General features: G+C 40.2%; 1 protein-coding gene across 8 annotated transcripts in view; it reads left to right on the top strand.

Moving 5' to 3' along the window:
• FAM81A (family with sequence similarity 81 member A) overlaps window positions 1-23,727 on the top strand; it is a 79,826-nt gene extending 56,099 nt beyond the window's left edge. For all 8 annotated transcript variants that reach the window (XM_043471811.1, XM_043471813.1, XM_043471808.1 and 5 more), the window contains exons 5-9: window positions 4,682-4,811; window positions 6,405-6,511; window positions 15,096-15,231; window positions 16,795-16,990; window positions 21,446-23,727. In XM_043471811.1, coding sequence (XP_043327746.1) covers window positions 4,682-4,811; window positions 6,405-6,511; window positions 15,096-15,231; window positions 16,795-16,990; window positions 21,446-21,570 — 694 coding nt within the window. In that variant the 3' untranslated portion in view covers window positions 21,571-23,727. The remainder of the gene's footprint in view (window positions 1-4,681; window positions 4,812-6,404; window positions 6,512-15,095; window positions 15,232-16,794; window positions 16,991-21,445) is intronic.
• Window positions 23,728-26,361: the final 2,634 nt, after the last annotated feature.

Genomic DNA, 26,361 nt, shown 5'->3' with positions numbered 1-26,361 from the left:
TAACAATATAGTTGAAGCTTAGCAATAAGTGAAAACAATAAGTATCAAAATATTACATATGACATAAGGGCTTTTGTAAAAGTTGAATTCAACTAATACATACACATACTTTTAAGAAATATATACGTGTATATATATTGATACATAGACATGTATATGTGTGTGCAATACAGTCTTAAAAGGAGAACAAGGGAATGATGATACAGGATTTAAAATAGGAGCAGTTATTTAAAAATAATTAACTGAATAAAGTGAGCCATGAATAAAGTGAGCTGCAGATGGTGATTGTGGCCATGAAATTAAAAGATGCTTGCTCCTTGGAAGAAAAGTTATGACCAACCTAGACAGCATTTTAAAAATCAGAGACATTACTTTGCCAACAAAGGTCTGTCTAGTCAAAGCTATGGTTTTTCTAGTAGTCATGTATGGATGTGAGAGTTGGACTATAAAGAAAGCTGAGTGCCGAAGAACTGATGCTTTTGAACTGTGGTGTTGGAGAAGACTCTTGAGAGTCCCTTGGACTGCAAGGAGATCCAACCAGTCCATCCTAAAGGAAATCAATCCTGAGTATTCATTGGAAGGACTGATGCTAAAGCTGAAACTACAACACTTTGGCCACCTCATGCAAAGAACTGACTCATTGGTAAAGACCCTGATGCTGGGAAGCATTGAAGGCAGGATGAGAAGGGGACGATAGAGGATGAGATGGTTGGATGGCATCACCGACTCAATGGACATGAGTTTGAGTAAACTCCGGGAGTTGCTGATGGACAGGGAGGTCTGATATGTTGCAGTCCATGGGGTTGCAGAGTTGGACATGGCTGAGCAACTGAACTGAACTGAAAGTGAGCCATACAGGGGCCAATGATGAGTGCATGTCATGAAACAGGAATTAGAGATAAATGATAATATAGTAATTCTTTTAAGAGATGGGAATACCAGACGACCTTACCTGCCTCCTGTGAAACCTGTATGCAGGTCAAGAAGCAATAGTTAGAACCAGACGTGGAACAATGAACTGGTTCCAAGTTGGGAAAGGAGTACATCAAGGCTGTATATTGTCACCCTGCTTCTTTAACTTATACGCAGAGTACATCATGGGAAATGCTGGGCTGGATGAAGCACAAGCTGGAATCAAGATTGCTGGGAGAAATATCAATAACCTTAGATATGCAGATGACACCGCCCTCATGGTAGAAAGCGAATAGGAACTAAAGAGCCTCTTGATGAAGGTGAAAGAGGAGAGTGAACAAGCTGGCTTAAAACTCAACATTTAAAAAACAAAGATCATGGCATCTGATCCCATCATTTCATGGCAAATAGATGGGGAAACAAAGGAAACAGTGATAGACTTGATTTTCTTGGGCTCCAAAATCACCATGAATGGTGACTGCAGCCTTGAAATTAAAAGACACTTGCTTCTTGGAAGAAAAGCTATGACCAACCTAGACAGCATATTAAAAAGCAGAGACATTACTTTGCTGACAAAAGTCTATCTTGTCAAAGCTATGTTTTTTCCAGTAGTCATGTATGGGTGTGAGAGTTGGACCATAAAGAAATCTGAGCACCGAAGAATTTATGTTTTTGAACTGTGGTGTTGGAGAAGACTCTTGAGAGTCCATTGAACTGCAAGGAGATCAAACCAGTCAATCCTAAAGGAAGTCAGTCCTGAATATTCATTGGCAGGACTGATGCTTAAGCTGAAACTCCAATACTTTGGCCACCTGATGCGAAGACCTGACTTGTTAGAAAAGACTCTGATGATGGAAAAGATTGAAGGTAGGAGGAGAAGGGGATGACAGAGGATAAGATGGTTGGATGGCATCATGGACTCAATGGACATGAGTTTGAGCAAGCTCTGGGAGTTGGTGGAGGACAGGGAAGCCTGGCATGGTGCAGTCCGTGGGGTTGCAAAGAGACAGACACAACTGAATGACTGGACAACAACAGCAAGTAGAAAATGATAATAATAGTGGTAGTAATAGTAATAGTAATACATTTTAATTATAAGAAGTTCAGCAAAAGAAAAATGTGGGGTATCTGGAAAGTGTTTAATTGCTATACCTGATCTCCAGGAAGGGTTCCGTAAGGAAGTGACTATTGTGCTTAGCTTGAGGGATGTATAGTACCTAATCAGGTGACAAGGTCAAGGAAGAAGACTTCATCCAGAGAGAACAGCCTGGGTCAAGGCCTTAAAGTGGGGAAGGAGTGAAGTAAGTTCAAAGGCCTGCAGTGTAATGGTGTGGCTGAGTACAGAGGGAAAAAGGGACAGAATATATAAGATGATGCAGAGAGGTAGGTGGCTTGGGACCGACTCTTTCTAAGCATTTTAAAGGATTTTGGTTTTATCCTAGAATAGCAGGAAATTGTACAAGGAGTTTATACAGAATTTAGTTTGATTTTTCTTTGCTCACACTTTTGTTTCCTTGGGGTTAATACCTAGATTACAAGGTACATTGAAATATATTCATGTTTCAAGATTTGCAGTATATACTGCCAAGTTGCCCTCAAGAAAGCTTGTAAAATTCACTATTCACCTGCAATCCGTGATGTAGCTTAATTCTACAAACTCCAATGTTGGGCAGTAAATGTTAAAAATATTTCCAGTATAGATGGATAGTGACATGATTGCTGCTTTGTGTCTATTTTATTATGAATGTTGAAATTTACACATGTATATATGCAGTTTTTCAGGTTGTATTTCAAAATATTAAAAATATTTCCATCAATATTAAAAATTTTTTATCCTAATACATTTTCTGTTATTTCCAAAGAGGATTATAGCATTTTAGCCAAATGATTACTAAACAGGCTGTTCAACTTGGAGAAAATGTGAGTCATTACCAAGTAAAATCTCAACAAGTTTGAAGTAATTGAGCTGGTAGCTTACTTTTTTCAGAGTCTACAAAAAATTAAATTTTCCAGAAATTTTCTCAGTTTGTTGTTTCTTGCATCCTACTCCTTCTCTCTGGGTGTTCTTTTCTTCTTACTGAAGTACATTACTTAATGACTTTTTCAATATGAGTGTGTGGGCGATACATTTCTTAATCTTTGTATGTCTGAAACGTCTTTATTTTGCACTTATCCTTGGATGATAGATTTGTTCCCCTCAATCCTTAGAAGCTGTTTCTCCAATATCTTCTGATATTTATTGTCTTCTGGTGTCTATTGTGTGCTATCAATCTTATAGTCAGTCAAAAAAATCATTTTGTCTTTGGTATCTGGTAGCTTTTAAGATTTTATCTTTATCTTGGGTTATATGAATTTCACCATAGTCTGTTTAGTTTTACTTATGCCACTTGGTATTCATTGAATACTTTAAAACTCATGTCTTTCTTCAGTCTTAGAAAATCTACAGCACTCACACCTGAAATATTGCTTCTTTGCCATTCTCTCCATTTTTTCTTTTGAAATTCTTCAACCTCCCTTTGACTTATGTTAGCATCTCTTTGCTTTTCCTCTATCTTCCTTCACTATTTTTTCATGTTTTGCATCTCTGTCTGGCTTTGGTTCATTCTGAGCAGGCTCCTTGCTACTTTCTTATAATTTGCTGATTTTATCTTCAATCATGTTTAGTCTAGAGTTTGTCAGGTCTACTAAGAAAATTTTAGCTTACTTTTAGGATTTCTCATTTTTTTCTCTTAACCCCTTGTTCTTTTTTTATCTCTACTTAAAAAAAATAGAGTTCTCTTGATGGATGTTAATCTATTTTTCATTTTTGAGTACCTAACATGTATATATTTTAAGGTCATTTGGTCCGAGGCCATACATGTGAGTTGAAGGAAAACTGGCAGTAGTAAGAATAGAAGCCACAGGAGTCCAGGCTCATGTAATTTACTTCTGCCTTTAGGACCATTAGGCTTGATGTCTACATATCCCTTCCCCTCCAAGATGGCGTCCTGCCCATGTGCTCACGTCTGTGGCTTGGTGTTCGTAATGGGCTGCCCAGATTGCCTGGTCCCCCAGTGACCCCTGCTTAGGGGTGTCGTGTCTACTGGAGCCCAGTAGCAAGCTGGCAGGTCTTTCTCAAAGCAGGAATGATTGTGTTGGAACAGGACATGACTTTGCTCTCAATTCCTAGGAGGTCATTCTGTGACTCCCCTATTAGGGTTTGACAGAGGCTTCATAGCCTAGATTATCTACCACAGATACCTTGCATACCTTTAGAACTGCCGAGTCATAAGGCTCAAGGGCAGAGCACCTGGGACCAGCTGCAGAACTTTCCCATGCTCTGGAGCACACTCAAAGCACACAGCCTTATAGGTGGTTTGGTAAAATGGGAATAGTACTTTCAGATGTGGTAGAAGTTGCCTCCAAAATCCAGAGACCCCGAACTTGAGAGGTGGAGGTGGCGTTATAGAGGGACAGACCGCATCTGGCTCACTCTGTAAGCTTTTTGTTACTGGGCTTTCACTGCATATTCAATTTTGTACTGATGAGCATCGTAAAGCCTTTGTTGTGTTAGTGGTTACATCTCTAGTCTTATTGAGCAACATCCCTGTGGTTTAACTTAAAAACCATAATGTGAGCAGCTCTCTGAATTCATCCAAATCTCTGTTAAAAGGGATGATTCATAGTGTAGTTTCTCTCAGTGGGGTCATACACTTTATAGTATGCAAGGAAGCTTCAACACATGTTTTAAAACTTTGATAAGAATTTCCTTTGTTGTTTATCTGGATAGATGTGACGCCAGCATAGCCAGACTCTCTGCCGAGCACAAAACGACCTATGAGGGCCTCCAGCACTTGAACAAAGAGCAGCAAGCTGCCAAACTTATCTTGGAAACAAAAATCAAAGACGCAGAGGGACAGGTATGACCTGTTTCAGGTAGCTTTTTTTTAGGTAGCTTTTTGAAAGTGGGTATTTGTTCTTATCTAAGAATAACATGGGTTTAATTATTTCCTGCAGGAGAAACTAGTCAGGGCACTCAGCATAAGCATCCCTCTTCTTCTTCCTCCTTCTATTTCACTGGAGTGGCCCTTTGTAAGAATGCAACCAAAATGCCAAGATTTGTCAGTACGCTCCTAATTTTAAGTATTCTTTTCCCTCATTCTTCAAACAATATGTTCCAGAAATTCTAACTTATATCTCCAAAACCATGTCTTAGACAGGTAAGTGATAGAAGTGTTGTTTTACAGGCTTTTACAGGCCACTAATCCCAATTTTTGATTCAGAAAATAGTTTACTCATAGGATTTATGGGCTGCCTCATCGCATAGTTTGTATACGGGGAAAGATTAGAACAAAGCTAGAGGACTGGCTAGCTAATAAATTTCAGAGTATTCCACCTTGCAATTCACAGGTTAATTTCTTAAAGCAAAACTCTTGGCATTTCACAGTTTGTTTTTTGGCTACTTAGAAGTTTTCCTTTGCCATAATGGGGCCTGTCTTCTAGGACTTTCTCTACAATGTCTGTTTTACTTGCTGTTCTTCATTTGAAGAGAGACCACTCCAGTATTCTTGCCTGGAGAATTCCGCTTCATAGTTTTATAATAATTAATTTTTTTTACAGAAACAGCTTTGGATCCTTATCGGAGGCAGCTAGGACACAAATATGTCTAATCCAATAAATTGACTAGGTACCCCCTTTTATTAGAATGAAAAAAAAGAAAAAGAAAAAGTGTTAGTCACTCAATCATGTCTGACTTTTTGCAACCCCATGGACTGTAGCCCACCAGGCTTCTCTGTCCATGGGGATTCTGCAGGCAAGAATGTTGGAGTGGTTTGCCATGCGCTCCTCCAGGGGATCTTTCCGACTCAGGGATTGAACCTGCATCTCTTACATGCCAATGCCAGCAACATTGGCAGGTGGGTTCTTTACCACTAGCTCCACCTGGAAAGCCGAAAAATTATGTTTCCTGATAACTTAGCCTGCATCTGGAGGTAAATCTGAGACCTAATGGGTTTTGTAAGTGATAAGAATTCCATCCTCTATGACTAGTAGCCACACTAATGATAGAAATTCCAAGGTAAAAATGACTTCTATTTTGTGCCAGCAGGTGGAAGTATTGGTCCTGGGCAGGAGCTGGGCTTGCTCAACAGAGACCTGTGGTTGAGTGCTCACTGCATGATGAATAGCTTGGCAGTGCTTCTGGTCTTGATTTTTTTTTTTTGCTGTGCCCTGTGGCTTGTTTGGATCTCAGTTTCCTGACCAAAGATTGAACCTGGACCACAGCAGTGAAAGCCCAGAATCTTAACCACTAGGTCACCAGGGAACTCCCCTGGTCTTGATTTTTGATGGGTTTGTATAAAGAAATGGAAGTGGTGAGATTAGGTGGACTCCTAAATGAATATCACATTAGATTGAATTTAATGCCATGGATGAGAATACACATCACTAATGTTTTCTGGAATTACCTCTGAAAAGGTTTGATGTGGTATTTACAAGCAAAGTTTCTTTTCCAGATCTCTCAGCTTTTAAACAGAGTGGACTTGTCAATATCAGAGCAGAGCACCAAACTGAAGATGTCCCACAGAGATAGTAACCACCAACTTCAGCTTTTGGATACTAAGTGAGTAATCAACCTAGAAAAATCTGTTTTGGTTGATGTTCTTTTTACTATAGTTTTTTCCCTTTTGATTTTTATTTATTGTACAAGGTGAAAACCATAATGGAAGTTCACAGGGAAGATTTCCTTGTAGCCTGTTACCACTTTACCTTCCTAATTATTATTTTTAGTGACTGGATAATAATCCATCTATTCATCCAATAAATATTTCTGGGCCTAGATGAACATGGCCTGGGTGCTAAGAATCTGAAGAAGAACAGGCTTTGTTCTTGCCCTTGTGGAGCTGATAGTCTAGGGAGTTGATGATTGTTAATGGAATAATCAGGAGAAGGAAATGGCAACCCACTCCAGTGTTCTTGCCTGGAGAATCCCAGGGATGGGGGAGCCTGGTGGGCTGCCGTCTATGGGGTCGCACAGAATCGGACATGACTGAAGCAACTTAGAGTAGCAGCAGCAATGGAATAATCACTTAAATGAGTGCATGCTATGTTATTACTAAACGGTGATACATGCTTTAAAGGAAAGGTACATGGTTGCGGCAGGCTGATTAATGGTTCCTGCAAATATCACCATGTTCTAATTCCTGTGAATATGTTATGGCATTGTTGTTGTTCCATCACTCAACCATTCCAACTGTTTGTGACCCCATGGACTGCAGCACACCAGGCTTCCCTGTTCTTCACCATCTCCCAGAGCTTGCTCAAACTCATGTCCATTGAGTTGGTGATGTCATTCAACCATCTCATCGTCTGTCATCCCCTTCTCCTGCCTTCAATCTTTTCCTGCATCAGGGTCTTTTCCAATGAGTCAGTTCTTCACATCAGGTGCCAAAGTATTGAAACTTCAATTTTAGCATCAGTCCTTCCAGTGAATATTCAGGATTGGTTTCCTTTAGGATTGACTGGTTTGATCTCCTTGCAGTTGTAGGGACTCTCAAGAGTCTTCTACAACACCACAGTTTGAAAGTGTCAATTCTTTGCCGTCAGCTTCTTTATGGTCCAGCTCTCACATCCATACATAACTACTGGAAAAATCATAGCTTTGTCTATACAGACCTTTGTCAGCAAGTAATGTCTGCTTTTTAATACGCTGTCTAGTTTTGTTGTAGCTTTTCTTCCAAGGAGCAAGCTTCTTTTAATTTCATGGCTGTAGTCACCGTCTGCAGTGTTTTTGGAGCCTAAGAAAATCAGGTCTGTCACTGTTTCCTTTGTTTCCCATCTATTTGCCGTGAAGTGATGGATTAGGTGCCATGATCTTTATTTTTTAAATGTTGAGTTTTAAGCCAGCTTTTTCACTCTCGTCTTTCACTTTCATCAAGAGGTTCTTTAGTTCTTCACTTTCTGCCATAAGGGTGGTGCCATCTGCATAGCTGAGGTTATTGATATTTCTCCCACAATCTTGATTCCAGCTTGTGCTTCATCCAGTCCAGCATTTTTCATGATGTACTCTGCATATAAGTTAAATAGTCAGGGTGACAATATACAGCCTTGATGTACTCCTTTCCCGATTTGGAACTGGTCTTTTGTTCCATGTCCAGTTCTAACTGTTGCTTCCTGACCTGCATTCAGATTTCTCAAGAGGCAGGTCAGGTGGTCTCGTATTCCCATCTCTTTAAGAATTTTCCACAGTTTGTTGTGAATCACACAGTCAAAGACTTTAGCATTACCAATGAAGCAGAAGTAGATGTTTTTCTGGAATTCTCTTGGTTTTTCTATGATCCAGCAGATGTTGGCAATTTGATCTCTGGTTCCTCTGCCTTTTCTAAATCCAGCTTGAACATCTGGAAATTCTCAGTTCACGTAGTAATGAAGCCTAGCTTGGAGAATTTTGAGCATTATTTTGCTAGTATGTGAAATGAGTGCAATTGTGTAGTAGTTTGTACATTCTTTGCCATTGTCCTTCTTTGGGAATGGAATGAAAACTGACCTTTTCCAGTCCTGTGGCCACTGCTGGATTATGGCACATTAAATGGCAAATAGGAACTTTGCAAATGTGATTAAGGGTCTTAAGATGAGTAGATGATACAATGTTATCTATATCATCATTATTGATGTAACTCTAGAGTCCCTATAAGAGGGAGGCAGGAGGGTCAGAATCAGGAGAGAAGGCCATGTGACAATGAAAGCGGAGATTGTAGTGTGATGTGCTTTGAAGATGGGGGAGGGCCACAAGCCATGGAAGACAGGCAGTCACTAGAAGCTGAAGAAAGCAAGGGAATGATTCTCCTCTCAGAGCCTTCAGAAGGGACCACCTCTGCTCACACCCCAACTTTAGTCCAGTGAGACTGAATTTAGACTTCTGGCCTTCAGAACCAAAAGGGAATAAATGTGTTGTTTTAAGCCACCAAGTGTGTGGTGATTTGTCACAGCAGCTGGGGGAAACGAATATAGTAGTGCTGCTGGGGTGAGTGACAGAGGCCTGGTTGTAGGGCCTTCCTGAGGAGGTGGTGGTCTGAGTGAGAGCTGAAGAATGAATGGCATTCAGTAGCCCTTGGACTGCAAGATCAAACCTGTCAATCCTAAAGGAAATCAATCCTGAGTATTCATTGTAAGGACTGATGCTGAAGCTGAAGCTCCAGTAGTTGGCCACCTGAAGTGAAGAGCCAGCTCACTGGAAAAGACCCTGATGCTGGGAAGGATTGAAGGCAAAAGGAGAAGGGGGCGGCAGAGGAGGAGATGGTTAGATAGCATCACCAATTCAATGGACAGAGTTTAAGCAAACTCCAGGAGACAGTGGAGGGCAGAGGAGCCTGGCATGCTACAGTCCATAGGGTCGCAAAGAGTTGGGTTTGACTTAGTGACTGAACAACAAAGTGAACAGTGCAGTGAGGACCCAGGAGGCAGAAGAGCCTGTCATGGGAGAAGTGTGACGTGCAGGATATGCACAGTGTAGAGGGGGCTGGGACAGAGCCTGAGGGTGGGGAATGAGGCCAGAGAGGAGGCAGGCCAGCATACAGGACTTCACACAGTCAGGACTTCCTGTTTCTTTCCCTAGAGCAACAAGAAGCCATTGAAGGATTTTAAGCAGGTAGGGTGATATAGTCAAATTTATGTTATTTTTTAAAATGGTCTTGATTGCAGTTGGAAGATGGATCACAAGGGCTGAAGCCGAGTTGTGGACTGGGGGCACTGTAGGCGTTTAGATGAGAGAGGTCTGTGCTCGGGGAAGCTGAGCTGTCTAGTTAGGACACTGTATGGTGTTATACTTTGCATTGTGTTTCAGTGACACTTTAAACTGGATTTGCCCCCAGTGAAACTCATCTGCTGCTCTTCTGCTCAATCATAGAACCATAAACTTTTCCCTGTCATGAATCTTCGCAAGCTTGGCAAATTTCCTGCCAAAGCAGAGCCCCTAGTGACCATATATGTTTATTTGTGTGTGTTTGTATTTGACTATTATAGTTTTTAGAAGATGACTTTGTTAGAGATTTGTGACAATTTTTTATTATCATTATTATTCTTATGGCCACACCATGCGGCATATGATACCTTAGCTCCCTGACCAGGGGTCGAACCTGTTACCTCTGCGGTGGAAGCTCAGAGTCTTAACCACTGCACTGCCAGGGGAAGTCTCTGGAAATTTTAAATTAATCATTCTGTGGTTCTTCTATCTCATTATCTCCATGCTTAATACTACTTCAAGGTCATTGATGATTTAACAGGAATTCCCTTACAGAAACCATGTTTCCTTTCCTCTATTTGTCTGTATTTATATCATTCCTGAGTTATGTCACTCTTTCTCATAGATCCTACAAGCTTCCCAAGTGCAGAATGATCTCCCGTCCCCTTCCTTCCTTCATACAGGAAGAAAATAAACATATTAGTATTTTTTTTCTCTGTGAATTTTCTCCTTAGCAGATATTACTAGTCAGCAGACATGAACATCTTCATTTTTCTTCTTACAATTTAAAGTCCAGAAGTCTAGACACAAAGGCTGTTCACAGAGGAAAGGTTACTAAGCCTGGGGCCTTTGTGGGGGAGAAAGACAGATTAGAGACCCAAAGATAGAACCCTGGTTGGATGAACTAGGGGAAAAAAACATTCTGCAGAGAATTCATAAAGAAGCTTACCTGTCTTAGTCTTGATTCTGAGTAGAAGTATAAGAGATATTTCTAAAAAATTCTAAACCACAGTACAACCTTTATGTGGATTTAGACTTGGAATTCACATTACCCAACCACCTTGAAGAAACCAGAATAGATATTTTATCTTAGAATGATCTCTATTTGGTAGTAGCCTAAGATGCCTGGCAGAAGCAAATACAAATATGCAGTCTTCAAGGCTCCCCACAGGCAGATTAAGTTCTAAGAAACATAAATGTAAATCAGAAATTATAGACCAACACAAGGAAAAAAAAATCACATAAGTAATAGAGTGAGAAGAAGCAACAATAAGCAGAATCAGACTCTTAAATACTGCATATATAGGAATTATAGGATAAAATGGATGTGTGTGTATATATGTATGTATGTGTATGTGTGAGTATTCACACACACACTTTTTGAAAATATGGCTAAGGAATAAGAGCTTACCAAAAATGAACAGTCAGGGCGATTTCTTGGTAGCCCAGTGTTTAGGGCTCTGTCCTCTTGCTGCTGAGTGCCTGGGTTCAATCTCTAGTTAGGGAACTAAAATCCCACAAGCCACATGGTGTGGCCAAAAAATAAAAAGTCAGAATTGACAAACAACCAAATGACTATAGAAAATATAGTCATTGAAAATAAAATGTAACTTCCCTGACCAGGGAGCCTAACAGTGACCCAGGTGCCTTGGAGTCCAGCCTAGAACTCTACCTAGAAGTGGAACCTAGCCTATTACCCCACTTTATTGCTTAGCAGAGCCTTTGGCCTTGCCCTAGCAAGGAACTCAACAAACAACACTTCCTAAAAGCAGAGCATAGCCTGTGACCTTGCCTAACTAGGGAGCCCAGACAGCAATCCCACTCGACCACAAGCACAGCCTCCAGATTCACTTGACTTCACAGGACAGCTGGTGGCCCTGCCTGACCAGGGCTTCTGGCCAGTGACCTTCCTTACCAGTGGTGCACAACTAGCAGGCTGCCCAATTGTGGAGCCTGAAGCCCTATCATGGGGGTCCAACCACCCTACCAGGGAACACAGTGACCCCACCTGACCAGAGGGAATGGCAGAGTTCAGTTAGTGGCTCCATTTGACTGTGCAACCCAGCCAGCAGCCCTGCCTACCCTCGGAGTCCAGCTAGTAGAATCACTTGACCATTGAGCCCAGCCAACAGTCTCCTTCCACCTGTACTTCAGAGCATGGGCAATAGCCCTGCCCAACTAGAGACCTAACAGACAGATATAGAACATCTCATCCAACAGCAGCAGAATACATATTCTTCTGGAGTACACATAGAACATTCCCAGGATAGATAATATATTAGGCAACAAAACAAGTCTTAAGAAATTAGATTGAAATCATGTCAAGTAGCTTTTCAAACTAAAGTTGTATGAAACTAAAAATTAATGACAGGAGTAAATTTGAAAAACTCACAAATATGTGGAATTAAACAACACATTCCTGAACAACTAGTGGGTCAAAGAAGATCAAAAGGGAGATTTTAAAAAATCTTGAAACAAATGAAAATGGAAACCCAGCATATATAGACTGTAGCCCACCAGGGGAATTCTCCAGGCAAGAATACTGGAGTGGGTTGCCATTCCCTCCTCCAGGGGATCTTCCCAACCCCAGGATTGAATCCAGGTCTCCTGCGTTGCAGGCATCTGAGCTACCAGGGAAGTCCACCAAAACTTATGGGATGCCACAGAGGCAGTTCTGTGAGGAAATCTGCAGTGTTAAATCCTTACATTAAGAAAAAAGAAAGACCTTGAATAAACAACCTGACTTTATACCTCAAGGAATTTTAGAAAAAGAAGAACAAATTAAGCCCAAGATAGCTGGAAGAAGGAAATGATTAAGATAGACCAGAAATAAATGAGAGAATAGTAAACAACAGGAAAAAATTGGGGGAAAATTTAAAAAAGTAACGATCAAGCCAAACAGACAAAACTTTCTCTAGACTAACCAAAACAAAAAGAAGGTTCAAATAAATAAAATTATAAATGAAAAAGGAAATACTACAACAGACAACACAGAAATACAGAGGATCATAAGAGACTGCTATGAACAATTGTATGTCAACAAACTGGATAACTTAGAAGAAATGAATAAACTTCTGAAACAACCTTCTAAGACTGAATCATGAAGAAATAGAAAATCTGAACAGACCAATGATGAGTAAGGAGATTAAATCAACAATCTAAAACCTCTCAACAAAGAAAAAGTCAAGGACTGGATAGCTTCATGAGTGAATTATGTCAAACATTTAAAGAAGAATTAATACCAATCATTCTCAAACTCTTCCAAAAAGTTGAAGAAAACACTTCCAAACTCATTTTATGAGGAGCATTATTCTGATAACAAAACCAGATAGACACTACAAGAAAAGAAAATTACTGACCAATATCTCTGATGAACATAGATGCAAATGCTAACAAACCAATTCAACAGCATTTTAAAAGAATCATACACCATGATCAAGTGGAATTTATTCCTGAGATGCAAGGATGTTTCAATGTATACAGGTCAATCAGTGTGATACATCACATTAACAGAATGAAGGATAAAAACGATATCATCTCAGATGCAGAAGAAGCATTTGACAAAATTCAACACCATAATAAAGACTCTCAACAATTTGAGTATATTAATAGAAAGAACGTATCTCAACATAATAAAGACACATATGGCAAGCCCACAACTAATATAATACTCAGTGATGATATTCTGAAAGTTATTCTCTAATATCAGAAGACAAGGATACCCATTGTCAGCACTTCTGTTCAACATCATGCTGGAAGTCCTGGCCAGAGCAGTTAAGTAAGAAAAAGAAATGAAAGACATTCAAAACAAAAAAAGAAGCGAAGTTATCCCTGCTTGCAGATATTATAGAGAAAACTCTAAAGACTCCCTCAAAGAACTGTTAGAATAAATGAATTCATAAAAGTTGCTGTGCTCTGTGGTCAGGCCCCTAGGTCAGGTGGGTCTCCACAGTTGGGCAGGGCTGCTGGCTTGACTTCCTGCCCATGTAAGACTGAGAAGCTTTGTTTTTGATGATATGACCAGAAAGTGTACTTATCACTTTAATACATGTTCCATTGCCTGACTTAGTCATATGGCCACACACAGCTGCCAGGAGGGCAAAGTGTAGTCTTAACTAGGTAGTTGCAGACTCAGATCACATTTGAGGGTTTCTTAGTAGGGAAGAAGAGGAGAACAGATATTGCAGAGAATTGGGGACTAATACCATAATCACTGCAGATAGTGACTGCAGCCATGAAATTAAAAGACGCTTACTCCTTGGAAGGAAAGTTATGACCAACCTAGATAGCATATTAAAAAGCAGAGACATAAAAAAAAAAAGTAGAGACATTACTTTGCCAACACAGGTCCGTCTGGTCAAGGCTATGGTTTTTCCAGTGATCATGTATGGATGGGAGAGTTGGACTGTGAAGAAAGCTGAGTGCCGAAAAATTGATGCTTTTGAACTGTGGTGTTGAAGACTCCTGAGAGTCCCTCGGACTGCAAGGAGATCCAACCAGTCCATCCTGAAGGAGATCAGTCCTGGGTGTTCATTGGAAGGACTGATGCTGAAGCTGAAACTCCAGTACTTTGGCCACCTCATGCGAAGAGTTGACTCATTGGAAACGACCCTGATCCTGGGAGGGATTGGGGGCAGGAGGAGAAGGGGACGACAGAGGATAAGATGGCTGGATGGCATCACTGACTCTATGGGCATGAGTTTGAGTAAACTCCGGGAGTTTGTGATGGACAGGGAGGCCTGGCGTGCTGCGATTCATGGGGTCGCAAAGAGTCGGACACGACTGAGTGACTGAATTGAACTGAACTGAACCATGGGGAGGGGGTACATTTTATTATTTTTATTGTTAAGTCACATATATTCTTGTGTACTTTTATTGTTTTCATAATAAAAATAATTTAAATGGGGAGGCAGCAAGTGTGGGATGTTATTTTAAGATATTTGGAAAGGGAGAGGACTATAGGAATGGAAATTTGAGTTTTTAAAAAAGTTTCTGTTTGATTTAAACTAAGAAATATCTGTATGGGCCAAGAGCAATTTGCAGAACATAAGAGAGAAAGGGATCCAGACTCCAGTCCTGGGAGAAAAGACGGAGAAGGAGGAAGAGTCCTGGGCAAGGAGGAGCCTAGAAGAGAGCCAGGCTACTGTGTCCTTTGAGCCAGGAGTAGCCTGACCTTTTAAACTGCAAACGTCAGCATTCGGAGTGGCTCTGTATGTGATACCTTGGTACTCACGCTACCAGGTCCATATAGGTGGGAGTATTATCAGGTGCTTTTCTGTTACATCCTCCTCTTCTCCTTCCTTCTCAATTTAGTGCCAAGTGCAAGTCTATGAAAAAGGTAAACATGTAATTCTGAGTGAACTGAATTTAATGCTTACATATTTCCAAGAGATTTGATAGATACTGAGGTTGTTTGATGTCATTTTAAAGTTGTTTTATATCTAACAGCTAATTTTTCTTATTTTAGATTTAAAGGTACAGTTGAGGAACTCAGTAACCAGATTTTATCTGCACGGAATTGGTTGCAACAGGAACAAGAACGGATAGAAAAAGAACTTTTGCAGAAAATCGATCAGCTTTCCTTGGTTGTTAAGGAAAACAGTGTAGGTGTTGATGTTCAACCATAACATAGTTAAGTTATTCGGTGAGACCTGCAATGTTTGAATAATACCTCGTAACTTATGTTTGATTTATTTAGCATTACATTAAGCTGTTAATGGTTGTTTCTTGCCTTATAATCTCTCTCCATGGTTCATACTGATTCTTTGTTAAAAAGAGAGAGAGCACTTTGACTTGTTTTGGTTAACAAAGAAAAATAATAGAAAATTTCAGTACTTTCAACTAAGACAAATCCAAATCAAGATCTTAAAGAACCAAGTTGTCCAGCTGCATTTCTAAATAAAAATAGCAGTTACATACTTCATCTTAGTTTTAATTTCATGGTCTGGTAAAAGCCGCTTTGACTAGATTTCTCCCTCTAGGCCCCTCCATCACACAATAAACCCAGCATGAGGTGTCACAGGACAATATCTAAGCAGAATCCAGTTTTCTTTTCTGTGTTCCTTCTCATCTCACCCCACTCTCCTGTAGGCCTAAGGTTTGCAGAAGTCCTCAAAAACCATACCGAGAAAGCCTTGCATTTATAGTGTTCAGTGTCAGTACTTGGAAAGCAAATGTTTTTTGATTTGGTTATCTAGCCTGACCTCCCTCTCCTTCTCTTTTCTTGCACTGCTTCCTCTCCCTTGGACTTGGATGGAGCATAAGTGACTGGTGTAGATTGTATCTCTGGCTCTGCTGTCTCTTGATGCCGAGCTGTTGAATTGCAGACTGTTCACTGGGCGCATCATGAGAGTTTTGTTATGCTTTAGCCCACTTACAGCTTGGTGTTTGTAGTCCTGGCCTCTAAAGCTTGCCTGCAGACCCAGATTCTCATAAGAACCAAGCATGATGGAGAGAAAAGGAAAGAAAATGTTCTATTTCAACTATTTCTTTACATGTCTCCATATTTTTGTCAGATCTACTGATTGATTTGTAGTCTTCCGTGTCTTTGGTTCACTATTTTTACTTCTGAGTTGGCTTAATAACTAACAAACTCCAGGATAATGGTGACTTTAATATGATAGAAGCTTATTTATCTTTCACATAAAAGAAGTCTGGGTACAGGGATTGCAGGGCTGTTATGGTAGCTCATCAATCCTCAGTGACCCATGATCTTTCTGGCTTAAGTCTCTACCAGTGCTAGAGAGTGACCCTCACATACATAGTTCAAGATGGCTGCTGGAGCTCCAGCCATTACATCTGAATTCCAGGAACAGAAGAAAGAAAGAGGTTTTTTATTTATGTCTCAGCTATTTGTGTTTTTTTAACTTTTCCTAGAAGTTGCCACATATGTTTATACTTATATCTCATTACCCATAACTTAATCATATGGCTACACCAAACTCAAGAGACAATAGAAAAGGTAATCTGTATTCTGAGTGACCTTATACCCAGCAGAAAACTGGAGATCTGTTATGGAAAAAGGGGAGAGTGGATATTGGGGTGAGCATCAAGCAACCTTTTTGATTCTGTTCTCTGCAGATTGCTCTTAAATGATATTATGACTGATGTGAATGCAATACAGACTCTTTGGAGTAATCACGTGCCATTCTTATCATGGATCTCAGGGAGCCAGTGAAAGGGACATGGAGAAAAAGCTCAGCCAGATGTCAGCCAGACTGGACAAAATAGAAGAGAGTCAGAAGAAAAATATGGAGGTACAGAGGACAAAACAGGAGGAGGAGAAGGTGCATGGGCGGATCAGCAAGCTTGAGTTACAGATGACCGAAGACCTGAAGGAGATGAAAGCCGAGGTTGATGCGGGTAGGTCGATAAGAAAACAGCTCTCGTGCTTCATTTTCTGTATCATCTCAAAGTCAGCTAATTAGTATTCCCCCTATAACTACCTACAGACCTGGATAATGGAATGTCCTTAGGTAATTTTCCAAGTAGGACTAAAATGTTGCTTCAACTGCAAGGACATGAAGACAGATAGACCTCGAGAGACAGGCGAACAAACCTAAAATCGCTTAGCTTGCATACATAGCTTTAGTACCATCTGCAGATTCTTTTCTGATCATAACCAAGGTCAGTATGCCTCAGAAATAAGCATATATCTTTGAGAGGCCTTTGAAGGCTTATTTTATACTGCTGGCAGTATCCCACCATGGCAGTGAATGGTGTTCCTCTGCTCAGAAGCCCACAGGCCTCATTCTTCACACATGTTTGGAAGACAGTGTCAGAGCTGATTTCAAGTTCTAAAGTGCTGCCAGATAAAGGAGGGATTAGATTTACATTTTAAATATGTATTTACTTGGCTGCCCTAAGTCTTGGTGGCAGCTTGCAGTATCTTTTAGTTGTGGCATACGGTTCCCTGACAAGGAATTGAACCCAGGCCACCTGCATTGGGAGTTCGGAGTCTTAGCCACTGCACCATCAGGGAAGTCCCAAGAGGGATTAGATTAATACTCTGAACTCTAGAATACAGAACTGGGACCAATAATCAGAAGTTACCTGAAGACATATTATGAAGCAGAAGTATCTACCATTAGAAGTCTTGGAAAGACACGGGTGCTTTGTGAGCCTGGGAGTTCTTTACTGAAAGTATTTAAGTGAAGGCCATTTGACCATGGTCAGGAAAGAGAAGACAGTTGGGTAGTGTGGGAAGGGGAGCTAAATTATCTCCTGATTCCTTCCTGTCCCTCTGGTTCTGTGAATTTTCTTCATGGAGTTGTTCTATTTTGGCCCCATAAGAAGAAAAGTAGCCCCATCCCAAGAATAATTTTGTTGTAACCACCATGGGGTCTCAAAGAGTTGGGCACAACTAAACAGCTAATATTTATTTAACCATTGCAGGTTAATTATTTTATTTAAGGAGAAGCTGCCATTAAATTTATGAATTTTAGAACTTTGTGGAGATAAAAGTGAATTTTCTTTCTTGGTATTTTGGGCTAGTAGAATATGATATTTGACTATTTCATTGGTGGTTAATGAGATGGTGATAAGAAATACATATGAGCCTTTTAAAAATTAAAAACATTTTCTTGTTATGAAAACAGATATCTTAGTGGAAAATCTTAAAACACAAAGTGTATTTTAAAAAACCTTTCTATTATCCAGAAGTCTTTTTTATGTATATTATCTTTCTATACATAAAGGATATATATATTATTTTGGCTGTGCCACATGACTTGGGGTACCTTAATTCTCCGACCAGGGATTAATCTGGGGCCCTCTGCAGTGAAAGTGTCCAGTCCTAACTACGGGTCTGCTAGGGAATATTTAATAAGTAATTTTTATACTTCTTTTTCTTGAATTGTTGCATAAAGAAAATTTTCTGAGAGAAAATTCTGAATTTGCTAAGGAAGACAAGATAATTTTGACATTTATTTTAACATATTATTGACCAGGAGTGTTTTGCAGAAACTAACACTTGTGGCTGGTGATTTGTTAAGTAAGTGAATATTGATATGTCTTCAGTCTGTAATATTTGGGTAACAAAAGACATATTAATACCTCTCTAGTAAATAAGATGTTAAAAAGCAATAGAAATACAGAATAATATAAATTTTATTGAGAATTTTTTTTTCTATTTTGCTTTTTATTTTGAAGTAATTTCAAATTTATAAAAACCGTAGTAAAGTGAAGTGAAGTAGCTCAGTCGTGTCCGACTCTTTGCGACCCCATGGACTGTAGCCTACCAGGCTCCTCAGTCCATGGGATTTTCCAGGCAAGAATACTGGAGTGGGTTGCACTCCCACTGGAGTGGAGATTCAGCAATTGTTAACATTTTGAAATTTGCTTAATGTATATGTATGTGTGAATGTGAATGAATATAATTTTCCCTGAATCATTTGTGAGTAAGTTGCAGAAACCAGAATACCTTTTTACCCCTTTACTATTTCAAAGTATATACCCTCAGAACAAGGACATTCTCTTTTTTAAAAAGTTTATTTATTTATTTTAATTGGGGGATAATTACTTTACAATATTGTGGTGGTTTTTGCCATACATCAACATAAATCAGCCAAGGACATTCTCTTAAACAACTATGTTGTTGTTCAGTCACTAAGTTGTATCCGACTCTTTTCTGACTCTATGGACTGTAGTCTGCCAGTTTTCTCTGTCCATGGGATTTCTCAGGCAAGAATACAGGAGTGGGTTTCCATTTCCTTCTTCAGTGGATCTTCCCAACACTGGGATGGAACTTTCATATCCTGCATTGCCAGGCAGATTCTTTACCACTGAGCCACTAGGGGAAGCCCTAAACAAGTATAGTACAATGTACTATTTATGAAACATTTTTCAATATTAAATTTTCAAATTTCACCATGTTTCCTTTACAGCAAGCCATCCCCAGTCCAGGTTCTCATCCAGAATCACTTGCATTGTATTTAGTTACCATGTTTCTTATTTAGTCTCTTTTAATCTGGATCAGTTTCACAGTAAGGTTGTCATCATTAAAGAACAGAGGCCAGTATTTTGTAAAACGTCCCACCGTTTGGGTCTTTTTGCTTCTTTTTAATTCGACTCAGGTTGTGTGTTTTGGACAGACATGCTGCAGAAGTGGTATGTCCTTCCCAGGGTTTTTTCTTTCAGTACTTTAAATATATCCTGCCATTCCCTTCTGGCCTGCAGGGTTTCTGCTGAAAGATCAGCTGTTAAGTGTATGGGGTTTCCCTTGTATGTTACTTGTTGCTTTTCCCTTGATGCTTTTAATATTCTTTCTTTGTGTTTGACCTTTGTTAGTTTGACTAGTATGTGTTTTGGCGTGTTTCTCCTTGGGTTTATCCTGTATGGGACTCTTTGGCTTTTTGGACTTGATTGACTATTTCCTTTTCCATGTTGGGAAAATTTTTAACTATAATGTCTTCAAAAATTTTCTGATACAATTTCTTATTCTCTTCTTCTTCTGGGACCCCTATAATTCGAATGTTGGTGCCTTTAATATCTTACCAGAGGTCTCTGAGACTATCCTTAGCTCTTTTCATTCTTTTTACTTTATTCTGCTCTTCAGCAGTTATTTCCACCATTTTATCTTCCAGCTCACTGATCCATCCTTCTGCTTCAGACAGTCTGCTAGTGATTCCTTCTAGAGAATTTTTAATTTCAGTAATTGTGTTGTCTGTCTCTGTATGCTTGTTCTTCAGTTCTTCTAGGTCTTTGTTAACTGATTCTTGCCTTTTCTCCTTTCTGTTTTCAAGGTTTCTGATCATCTTTACCCTCGTTAGTCTGAGTTCTTTTCCAGGGAGTTTGCTTGTTTCCTCTTCATTTATTTGGACTTCTCTGTTTCATGTTTGTCCCTTCAATTGTGCGGTATTTCTCTGCTTTTCATTATTTTTTTTTTTTTAAACTTATTGTTTGAGGTCTCTTTTTCCTAGGTTTCAAGGTTGAATTCTTTCTTCCTTTTGGTTTCTCCCCTCCTAAGTTTGGTCCAGTGTTTTGTGTAAGCTTCACATAGGGTGAGATTTGTGCTGAGTTGGTTGTTTTTTTTCCCCCTCTGTGATGGGCAGGGCTGAGTGAGGTGGTAATCTTGCCTGCTGATGATTGGGTTTGTATTTTTGTCTTGTCTGTTGTTTGGATGAGGCGTCCTGCACAGGGTGCTACTGGTGGTTGGGTGATGTCAGGTCTTGTGTTCAAGTGGTTTCCTTTGTGGGAGTTCTCACTATTTGATACTCGCTAGGGTTAGGAGTTCTCTGATAGTCTAGGGTCTTAGAGTCAGTGCCCCCACTCCAGAGGCTCAGGACTTGATCTTTTTTAGCAGATTGAAACTGAAGGACTCTGCTTCCAGTAATGATGTCATGAGGTAGTACTGAAATCCCTCCTCCAAAATCAATGTGAAGAAAGAAAACCATGAGCATCCTACTAATGGAGTCACAGAATTTAGCTTCTTGGGTCAGAGAGCACTTATGTGCAGACAGTGCTGAAGTGATCTGTGTTAGTGTGCAGAGCCCAGGGCTTCTTCCTGGGGTTTTCTCATCGGGGGTACATAATGTTGGATCCTCCCAGTGTTGGTGAAGATAGCTTTGACCCTTGGTTAAAGTGGTGTCTGTCATATTTCCCTATGGTAATATTTCATGTTTCCCTTTGTATCTGTAGGGAGACACTGTGAAACCCTGTAACTATCCTGTTTCCTATTAACCTTTTATTCCAGTACTTTGAGAATCTATTGATAATTTTTGCCCAAATCAAGCAGTGCTATCTGCTATAGGATTTGATACAGCGTTTTTTGTTTTTTTTTTTAATATTAACTCTTGTGAAATTTACCCTTTCTTAAAGGGTTTACCGCCATCTATGAAAGCATAGGATCCCTCAGGCAAGTTCTCGAAGCCAAGATGAAGCTGGACAAGGACCAGCTACAGAAGCAAATCCAACAGATGCAGAAGCCAGAAGCTCCCATGTGAAGGGACTCGGGACATGGACTTCAAAGGTGGTTTTGCCAGTGGGGCCAGAAGCTGGATACCTCTGTAGCCAGGCTGTCACTACATTCAGGATTGTTCCGTTCATGGCGTGCATGTGCCAAGAAATGTGTTTTCATGGGTCTAAATGTTTACCTTGAGTCTTGAAAACACTCTTCTTTAAAAGTATTACATACAGTTTTTACCACTTTATTCCACTTACCTAAATTCAAGCAAATAGCCTCCCCTCCCTGGATTTTAAAAGGCTTTTATCCCCTTCATTTTATGAATGAAAAGACTTAACAGTTTCCCTTTGATTCGTGATGCTCTCTAGCCAAGACTTTACTCTTGAAAATGTCATGGTGATTTTTTTAAATTAAGAAACTAATGAATCATCTTGGGAATGTGTTGCTCCTCACTCTAAATTAAGAGAATGTTTTGATGGATTAGAATTCAACCTTTGAGTCCATATTTGGATTTTATTATTGTTGTCTTTGCATTTCTTATATTGGTTCTCTTCTTGTAAATCTTTTGTCTTTTGTAGAGGGAGGGGATTTAACATTTGGGAAAAGAATCTACCACTTATGCAGTGAAAATAGTTTAAAAATTGATAACTGCCATATAGATTACAAATTAAAATGGAAACTTAAGACAGTTATCTAGATAATGCAAGGCACAATTATCTGTATCAACCACCTAGTTATACCAGGTTTTAATACTGAAAGCTTTTTTCAATTATCCACAGCCTATATAGTGATAGCCATATATTCAATAATGGAATGGTGGTAATAGCTTGTTTATTATGTAATTGATTGTTCATTAATCACATGGGATGTGAAAATTTTTCAAGCTTTTTGATCTCCTCTCTAAATTTTTCCAAAATTGGCACAGAGTGCTAAAGGTTTATATACAATTATTGTAACTGTATTCTTGTGCCTTGGTTTTATCACATCAGTGCACTGTACCCTATAGAAGTTTTGCAGACAAAATAGAAGGCACAATAGTACATCAGAATTATGATGTAAAAATGGGATCCTATGTATTTTTTAAATGTTTTAAAAATTTTATCACTGTTAAGATGTTAATCATTCAGTATCATTAATGGAATAGAAATTCATACTTTTGTATGTCCAGAAAATCAAATTGATACTGCATTTATAATGATGTCAAGAAATGTTCCTTTTGAGCAATTTCGTAGATGATGGGTGTTTTATTTTCAGTCGCCATATTTGATTAGTCGTTGGAAATTGGCACCAGTGGTATCTGTTCACCTATATATGTAAAAACTAACAGTGAGACACATGCCGTTCCAAACTGTGAGGGTGCCCAAGAAGAAGGAAACAGGAATACTTTGAAAATTTTGAAAACTTTTTTTTGTCTGCCAAGGACTCAGGAAAATTAAAGCATTTTCTATTTTAGAATAAATTGTAAATGAAATCTGTAACTGGCTATTACTGTTTACCCATATAAATTATGCTGCTAAAGTACATAATAGTTTACCCTCATTGGCTTGACAAAAATTTTTTTTTAATATGTACCTGAGAAGTCATACAAAGAATATGTCATCCAACATATATGTCCTTATTTTGTCACAAATCTCCCCATCTCTATTCAGGAAGACTGCTTCCACTTAACAATGAAAAAACAAAAAGGTTAATGCTCTTTTGCAATCAGAAAGTGAGTTTCTCTTTGTGATCGAGTAACCGTGTTTATATAGTTCTCCTGGCTTAAGCACAGACCACAGCACAGACAGCCACGGCTCCTCAAGCATCTCTCTCCTCTGGGGGCCCTGAGGAGGAGGAATTCGCACATGTCACATCTGGGAGGAGGGGAACTGGCAGGACTAAGGTCAAGGGGTGACGTGACTGGGTGATGCTTCTGTCCCCCTATGTCGGGAGTTCGGCAGGGATTCTCCCCTCTGGCTGATTGAAATCACCTGGGCACTTCGAAAAGCTACCAGTGCCTGGGCTGCTCCCCCAGACCAACTAAGTCAGAACCTCTGGAAGGGGATGCAGGCAGCCTCACGTGTCAGAGGCCCCCAGGTGACTCACGTGTTGAGTCCCCAAGCTCCATGTCCTCTCTTCACCAAAGTTTAAATGAGAATCAGATTCCTTGTACTTTCCTTTACCAGAAATTTGCAATAAAAAGAATAAAACTTCCAAATCAATGTGGTGTATGATTCTTAAAAGCCCTTTCGTGGGAGGTAAATTAGGTAAAATATGGTAGGAAATCTCTTGCTTTCTGGGGAAACATTTTGGTGGCTGAAATAAAGTGCTCTGAGTCCTGGCAGACCTGCTGGGACCTGGAAAGTCGCAGGGAGCTGCTCCATCCTTGGGTCTCCGGAGCTCGGGGTGCCATCTCAGCTCTGGAATGATGGCAGTGGGCGTTCCCAGCGTGTGTGGTGTGCCCACATTGCGACCTTGGTGGGTATTCATTCATTTCATTATAACAACAGTGCATGGAGTTGAATACTGTTTGTTTCCCCATTTTACAGATGAGAAAACTGAGTCATGTAAAGGCGAAGCTACCTCTCCCAAATCCTGCAGCTGGTAAGTGGGAGCCATGATCCAAACCAGGCAGCTTACTTCCACAGTCTGGATACCTAACCAGTGCACTCCCGTACCTCTATCAAGATACAGCCCTGCTTCCCACATAACTTGGACTTGCCAGACCTAACTCCAACCCCATCTCTGTGTAACCTTACAGTTCTGCCATCTGAGTCCTTTTGCATATTAATGCTCCAATTCCAAGGGCTTCCTAGGTGGCTCAGTGATAAAGAATCCACCTGCCAATGCAGGAGATGGAAGAGATACAGGTTTGATCCCTGGGTTGGGAAGGTCCTGTAGAGTAGGAAATGGCAACCTGTTCCAATATTCTTACCTAGAAAATTTCTATGGACAGAGTAGCCTGGTGGGCCCCAGTCCATGGGGGTCACAGATTCGGAGAGCAGAGCCCACAAGAGAGGCAGTCTTACTACCTTTGCTTGGTCAGATATCTTCCTCTGGTTGTTTCAGTGAAGGTGGGGTAGTTGATGCCACAGGACTATAGTATCACAGGCATTTCATCTCCTGTCTTTAGCTGTCCTAGGTAGTGGCTCTGTGCATTTGGGGATGGGTTGTATTGGGTGAGTACAGAGCAGAGTAAGAAAGACAGATCCCTGTAAATTGTGGTCATCCCAGTAGGCTTTCAGCCTGGAAAAAAAAAAAAAGATCACATACCACTCAGGACATCCTGGAAACTCAGTGGTAACTATGTGGAGTTTTTCTCTTACTGCTATGTGACCTTGGGCAGGTCTCTTAACCTCACTGAGCCTCATTTTTCTTATCTGTAGAGTGGGCATTATAATAATTTAAAAGAAGGAGCTGGTTTATCACTTTCAAAATGCTGAAGTAATTTATGCAACATTGGGTATCAAGCGGTGAAGAATGGGCCTGGGGGATTAATATTGGTGGTGAGACAGGAAATATATGGGGATCCCTGTTTGGTCCAAAGTGTCCTATTATCTGTGGGGACTGTATGGGCAGTGATTAATCTCCAAAGAAAGTGATATCCTAGCCTGAGACAGGAAAAAACAGTACAACCAGGGTGAAGATGTTAAGTACCCAGGATCAGCATAGGGACAATCTCTAAATGTAGGGAAGGGCTGGGCAGATCCTTAAGTTAGTTGGTCTTACCCATGGATCAGAGCTTGGGAAGGACACACTCCAGGTGAGGAAGGGTGAAGGTAGATGGGGAGGCTGAGGGTGCAGAGCCCAGAGTTCTAGTCGGGAATTGAGAAGCAGAACAGGCGGGGCTGCGCCCAGATGGCTGGTTGGCATTTGAGACTTGTTTGTATATAGATTGTATCAGCCCAAGTGTCCACTGACACTTGAATGGATAAGTAAAACCTGGTGTTTGCAGACAATGAAATACTATTCAGCCATAAGAAGGGAGACAGTTCTGACACATGCTACCACATGGACATTTTGCTAACTGCAATAAACCAGTCACAAAAGGGCTAATATCCTATGATCCCACTTGTTTGAGGTACCTGTGTACATGCTCAGTCATGTCAGACTCTTTGTGACCCCATGGACTGTAGCCCACCAGGCTCCTTTGTCCATGGGGATTCCCCAAGCAAGAATACTGGAGTGGGTTGCCATTTCCTTCTCGGGGATCTTCCCTACCCAGGGATTGAAACTGTGTCTCCTGTATCTCTTGCGTTGGCAGGCGGATTCTTTACCACTGTGCCACCTAGAGAAGTCAAAGTCCAAGGGACAGAGAGTAGCATCATAGTTTCCAGGGGCTGAGGGGTGCGGTGGGGAAAACAGAGTTAATATCTAATCCGCACAGAGTCTCAGGTGGGGAATATGAAAAAGTTCTGGAGTTGGATGGTGGAGATGGTCACACAGCAATGTGAATGTATTTAATGACACAGAACAGTACCCTTAAAGCTGATTAAAATAGTAAATTTTATGTATAGTTACCACAAGAATATTTTTTAAAAAAATGGATTCCTCAACCACTGAATAAAGACTTCAGGTAAGAGTTCAGCCCTAGCAGTTTTATTACAGTCTCAAGGGAGACAGTGAGTCAGAAATACCCAACTAAACCACATCCGAGTTTTTGACCCACAGAAACTACCAGGTAATAAATATGTGCTTTTTGAAGTCACTGCATTTTAGGGTAATTTGTTTTACACAATAATTAACAACACTCAGAAATCTTGACAGAATTATTTTGTGGAAATGTCACAAATTATGTTACAAATTGCATTGTCCACATATATAATCTTGTTAGTATCTTTCAGAGCAGGGA

The sequence above is a fragment of the Cervus canadensis genome, chromosome 6, assembly GCF_019320065.1.
Source record: "Cervus canadensis isolate Bull #8, Minnesota chromosome 6, ASM1932006v1, whole genome shotgun sequence".
NCBI lineage: Eukaryota > Metazoa > Chordata > Mammalia > Artiodactyla > Cervidae > Cervus > Cervus canadensis.
The sequence above is the reverse complement of the archived record's forward strand: the minus strand, read 5'-3'. Positions and strand labels throughout refer to the sequence as shown.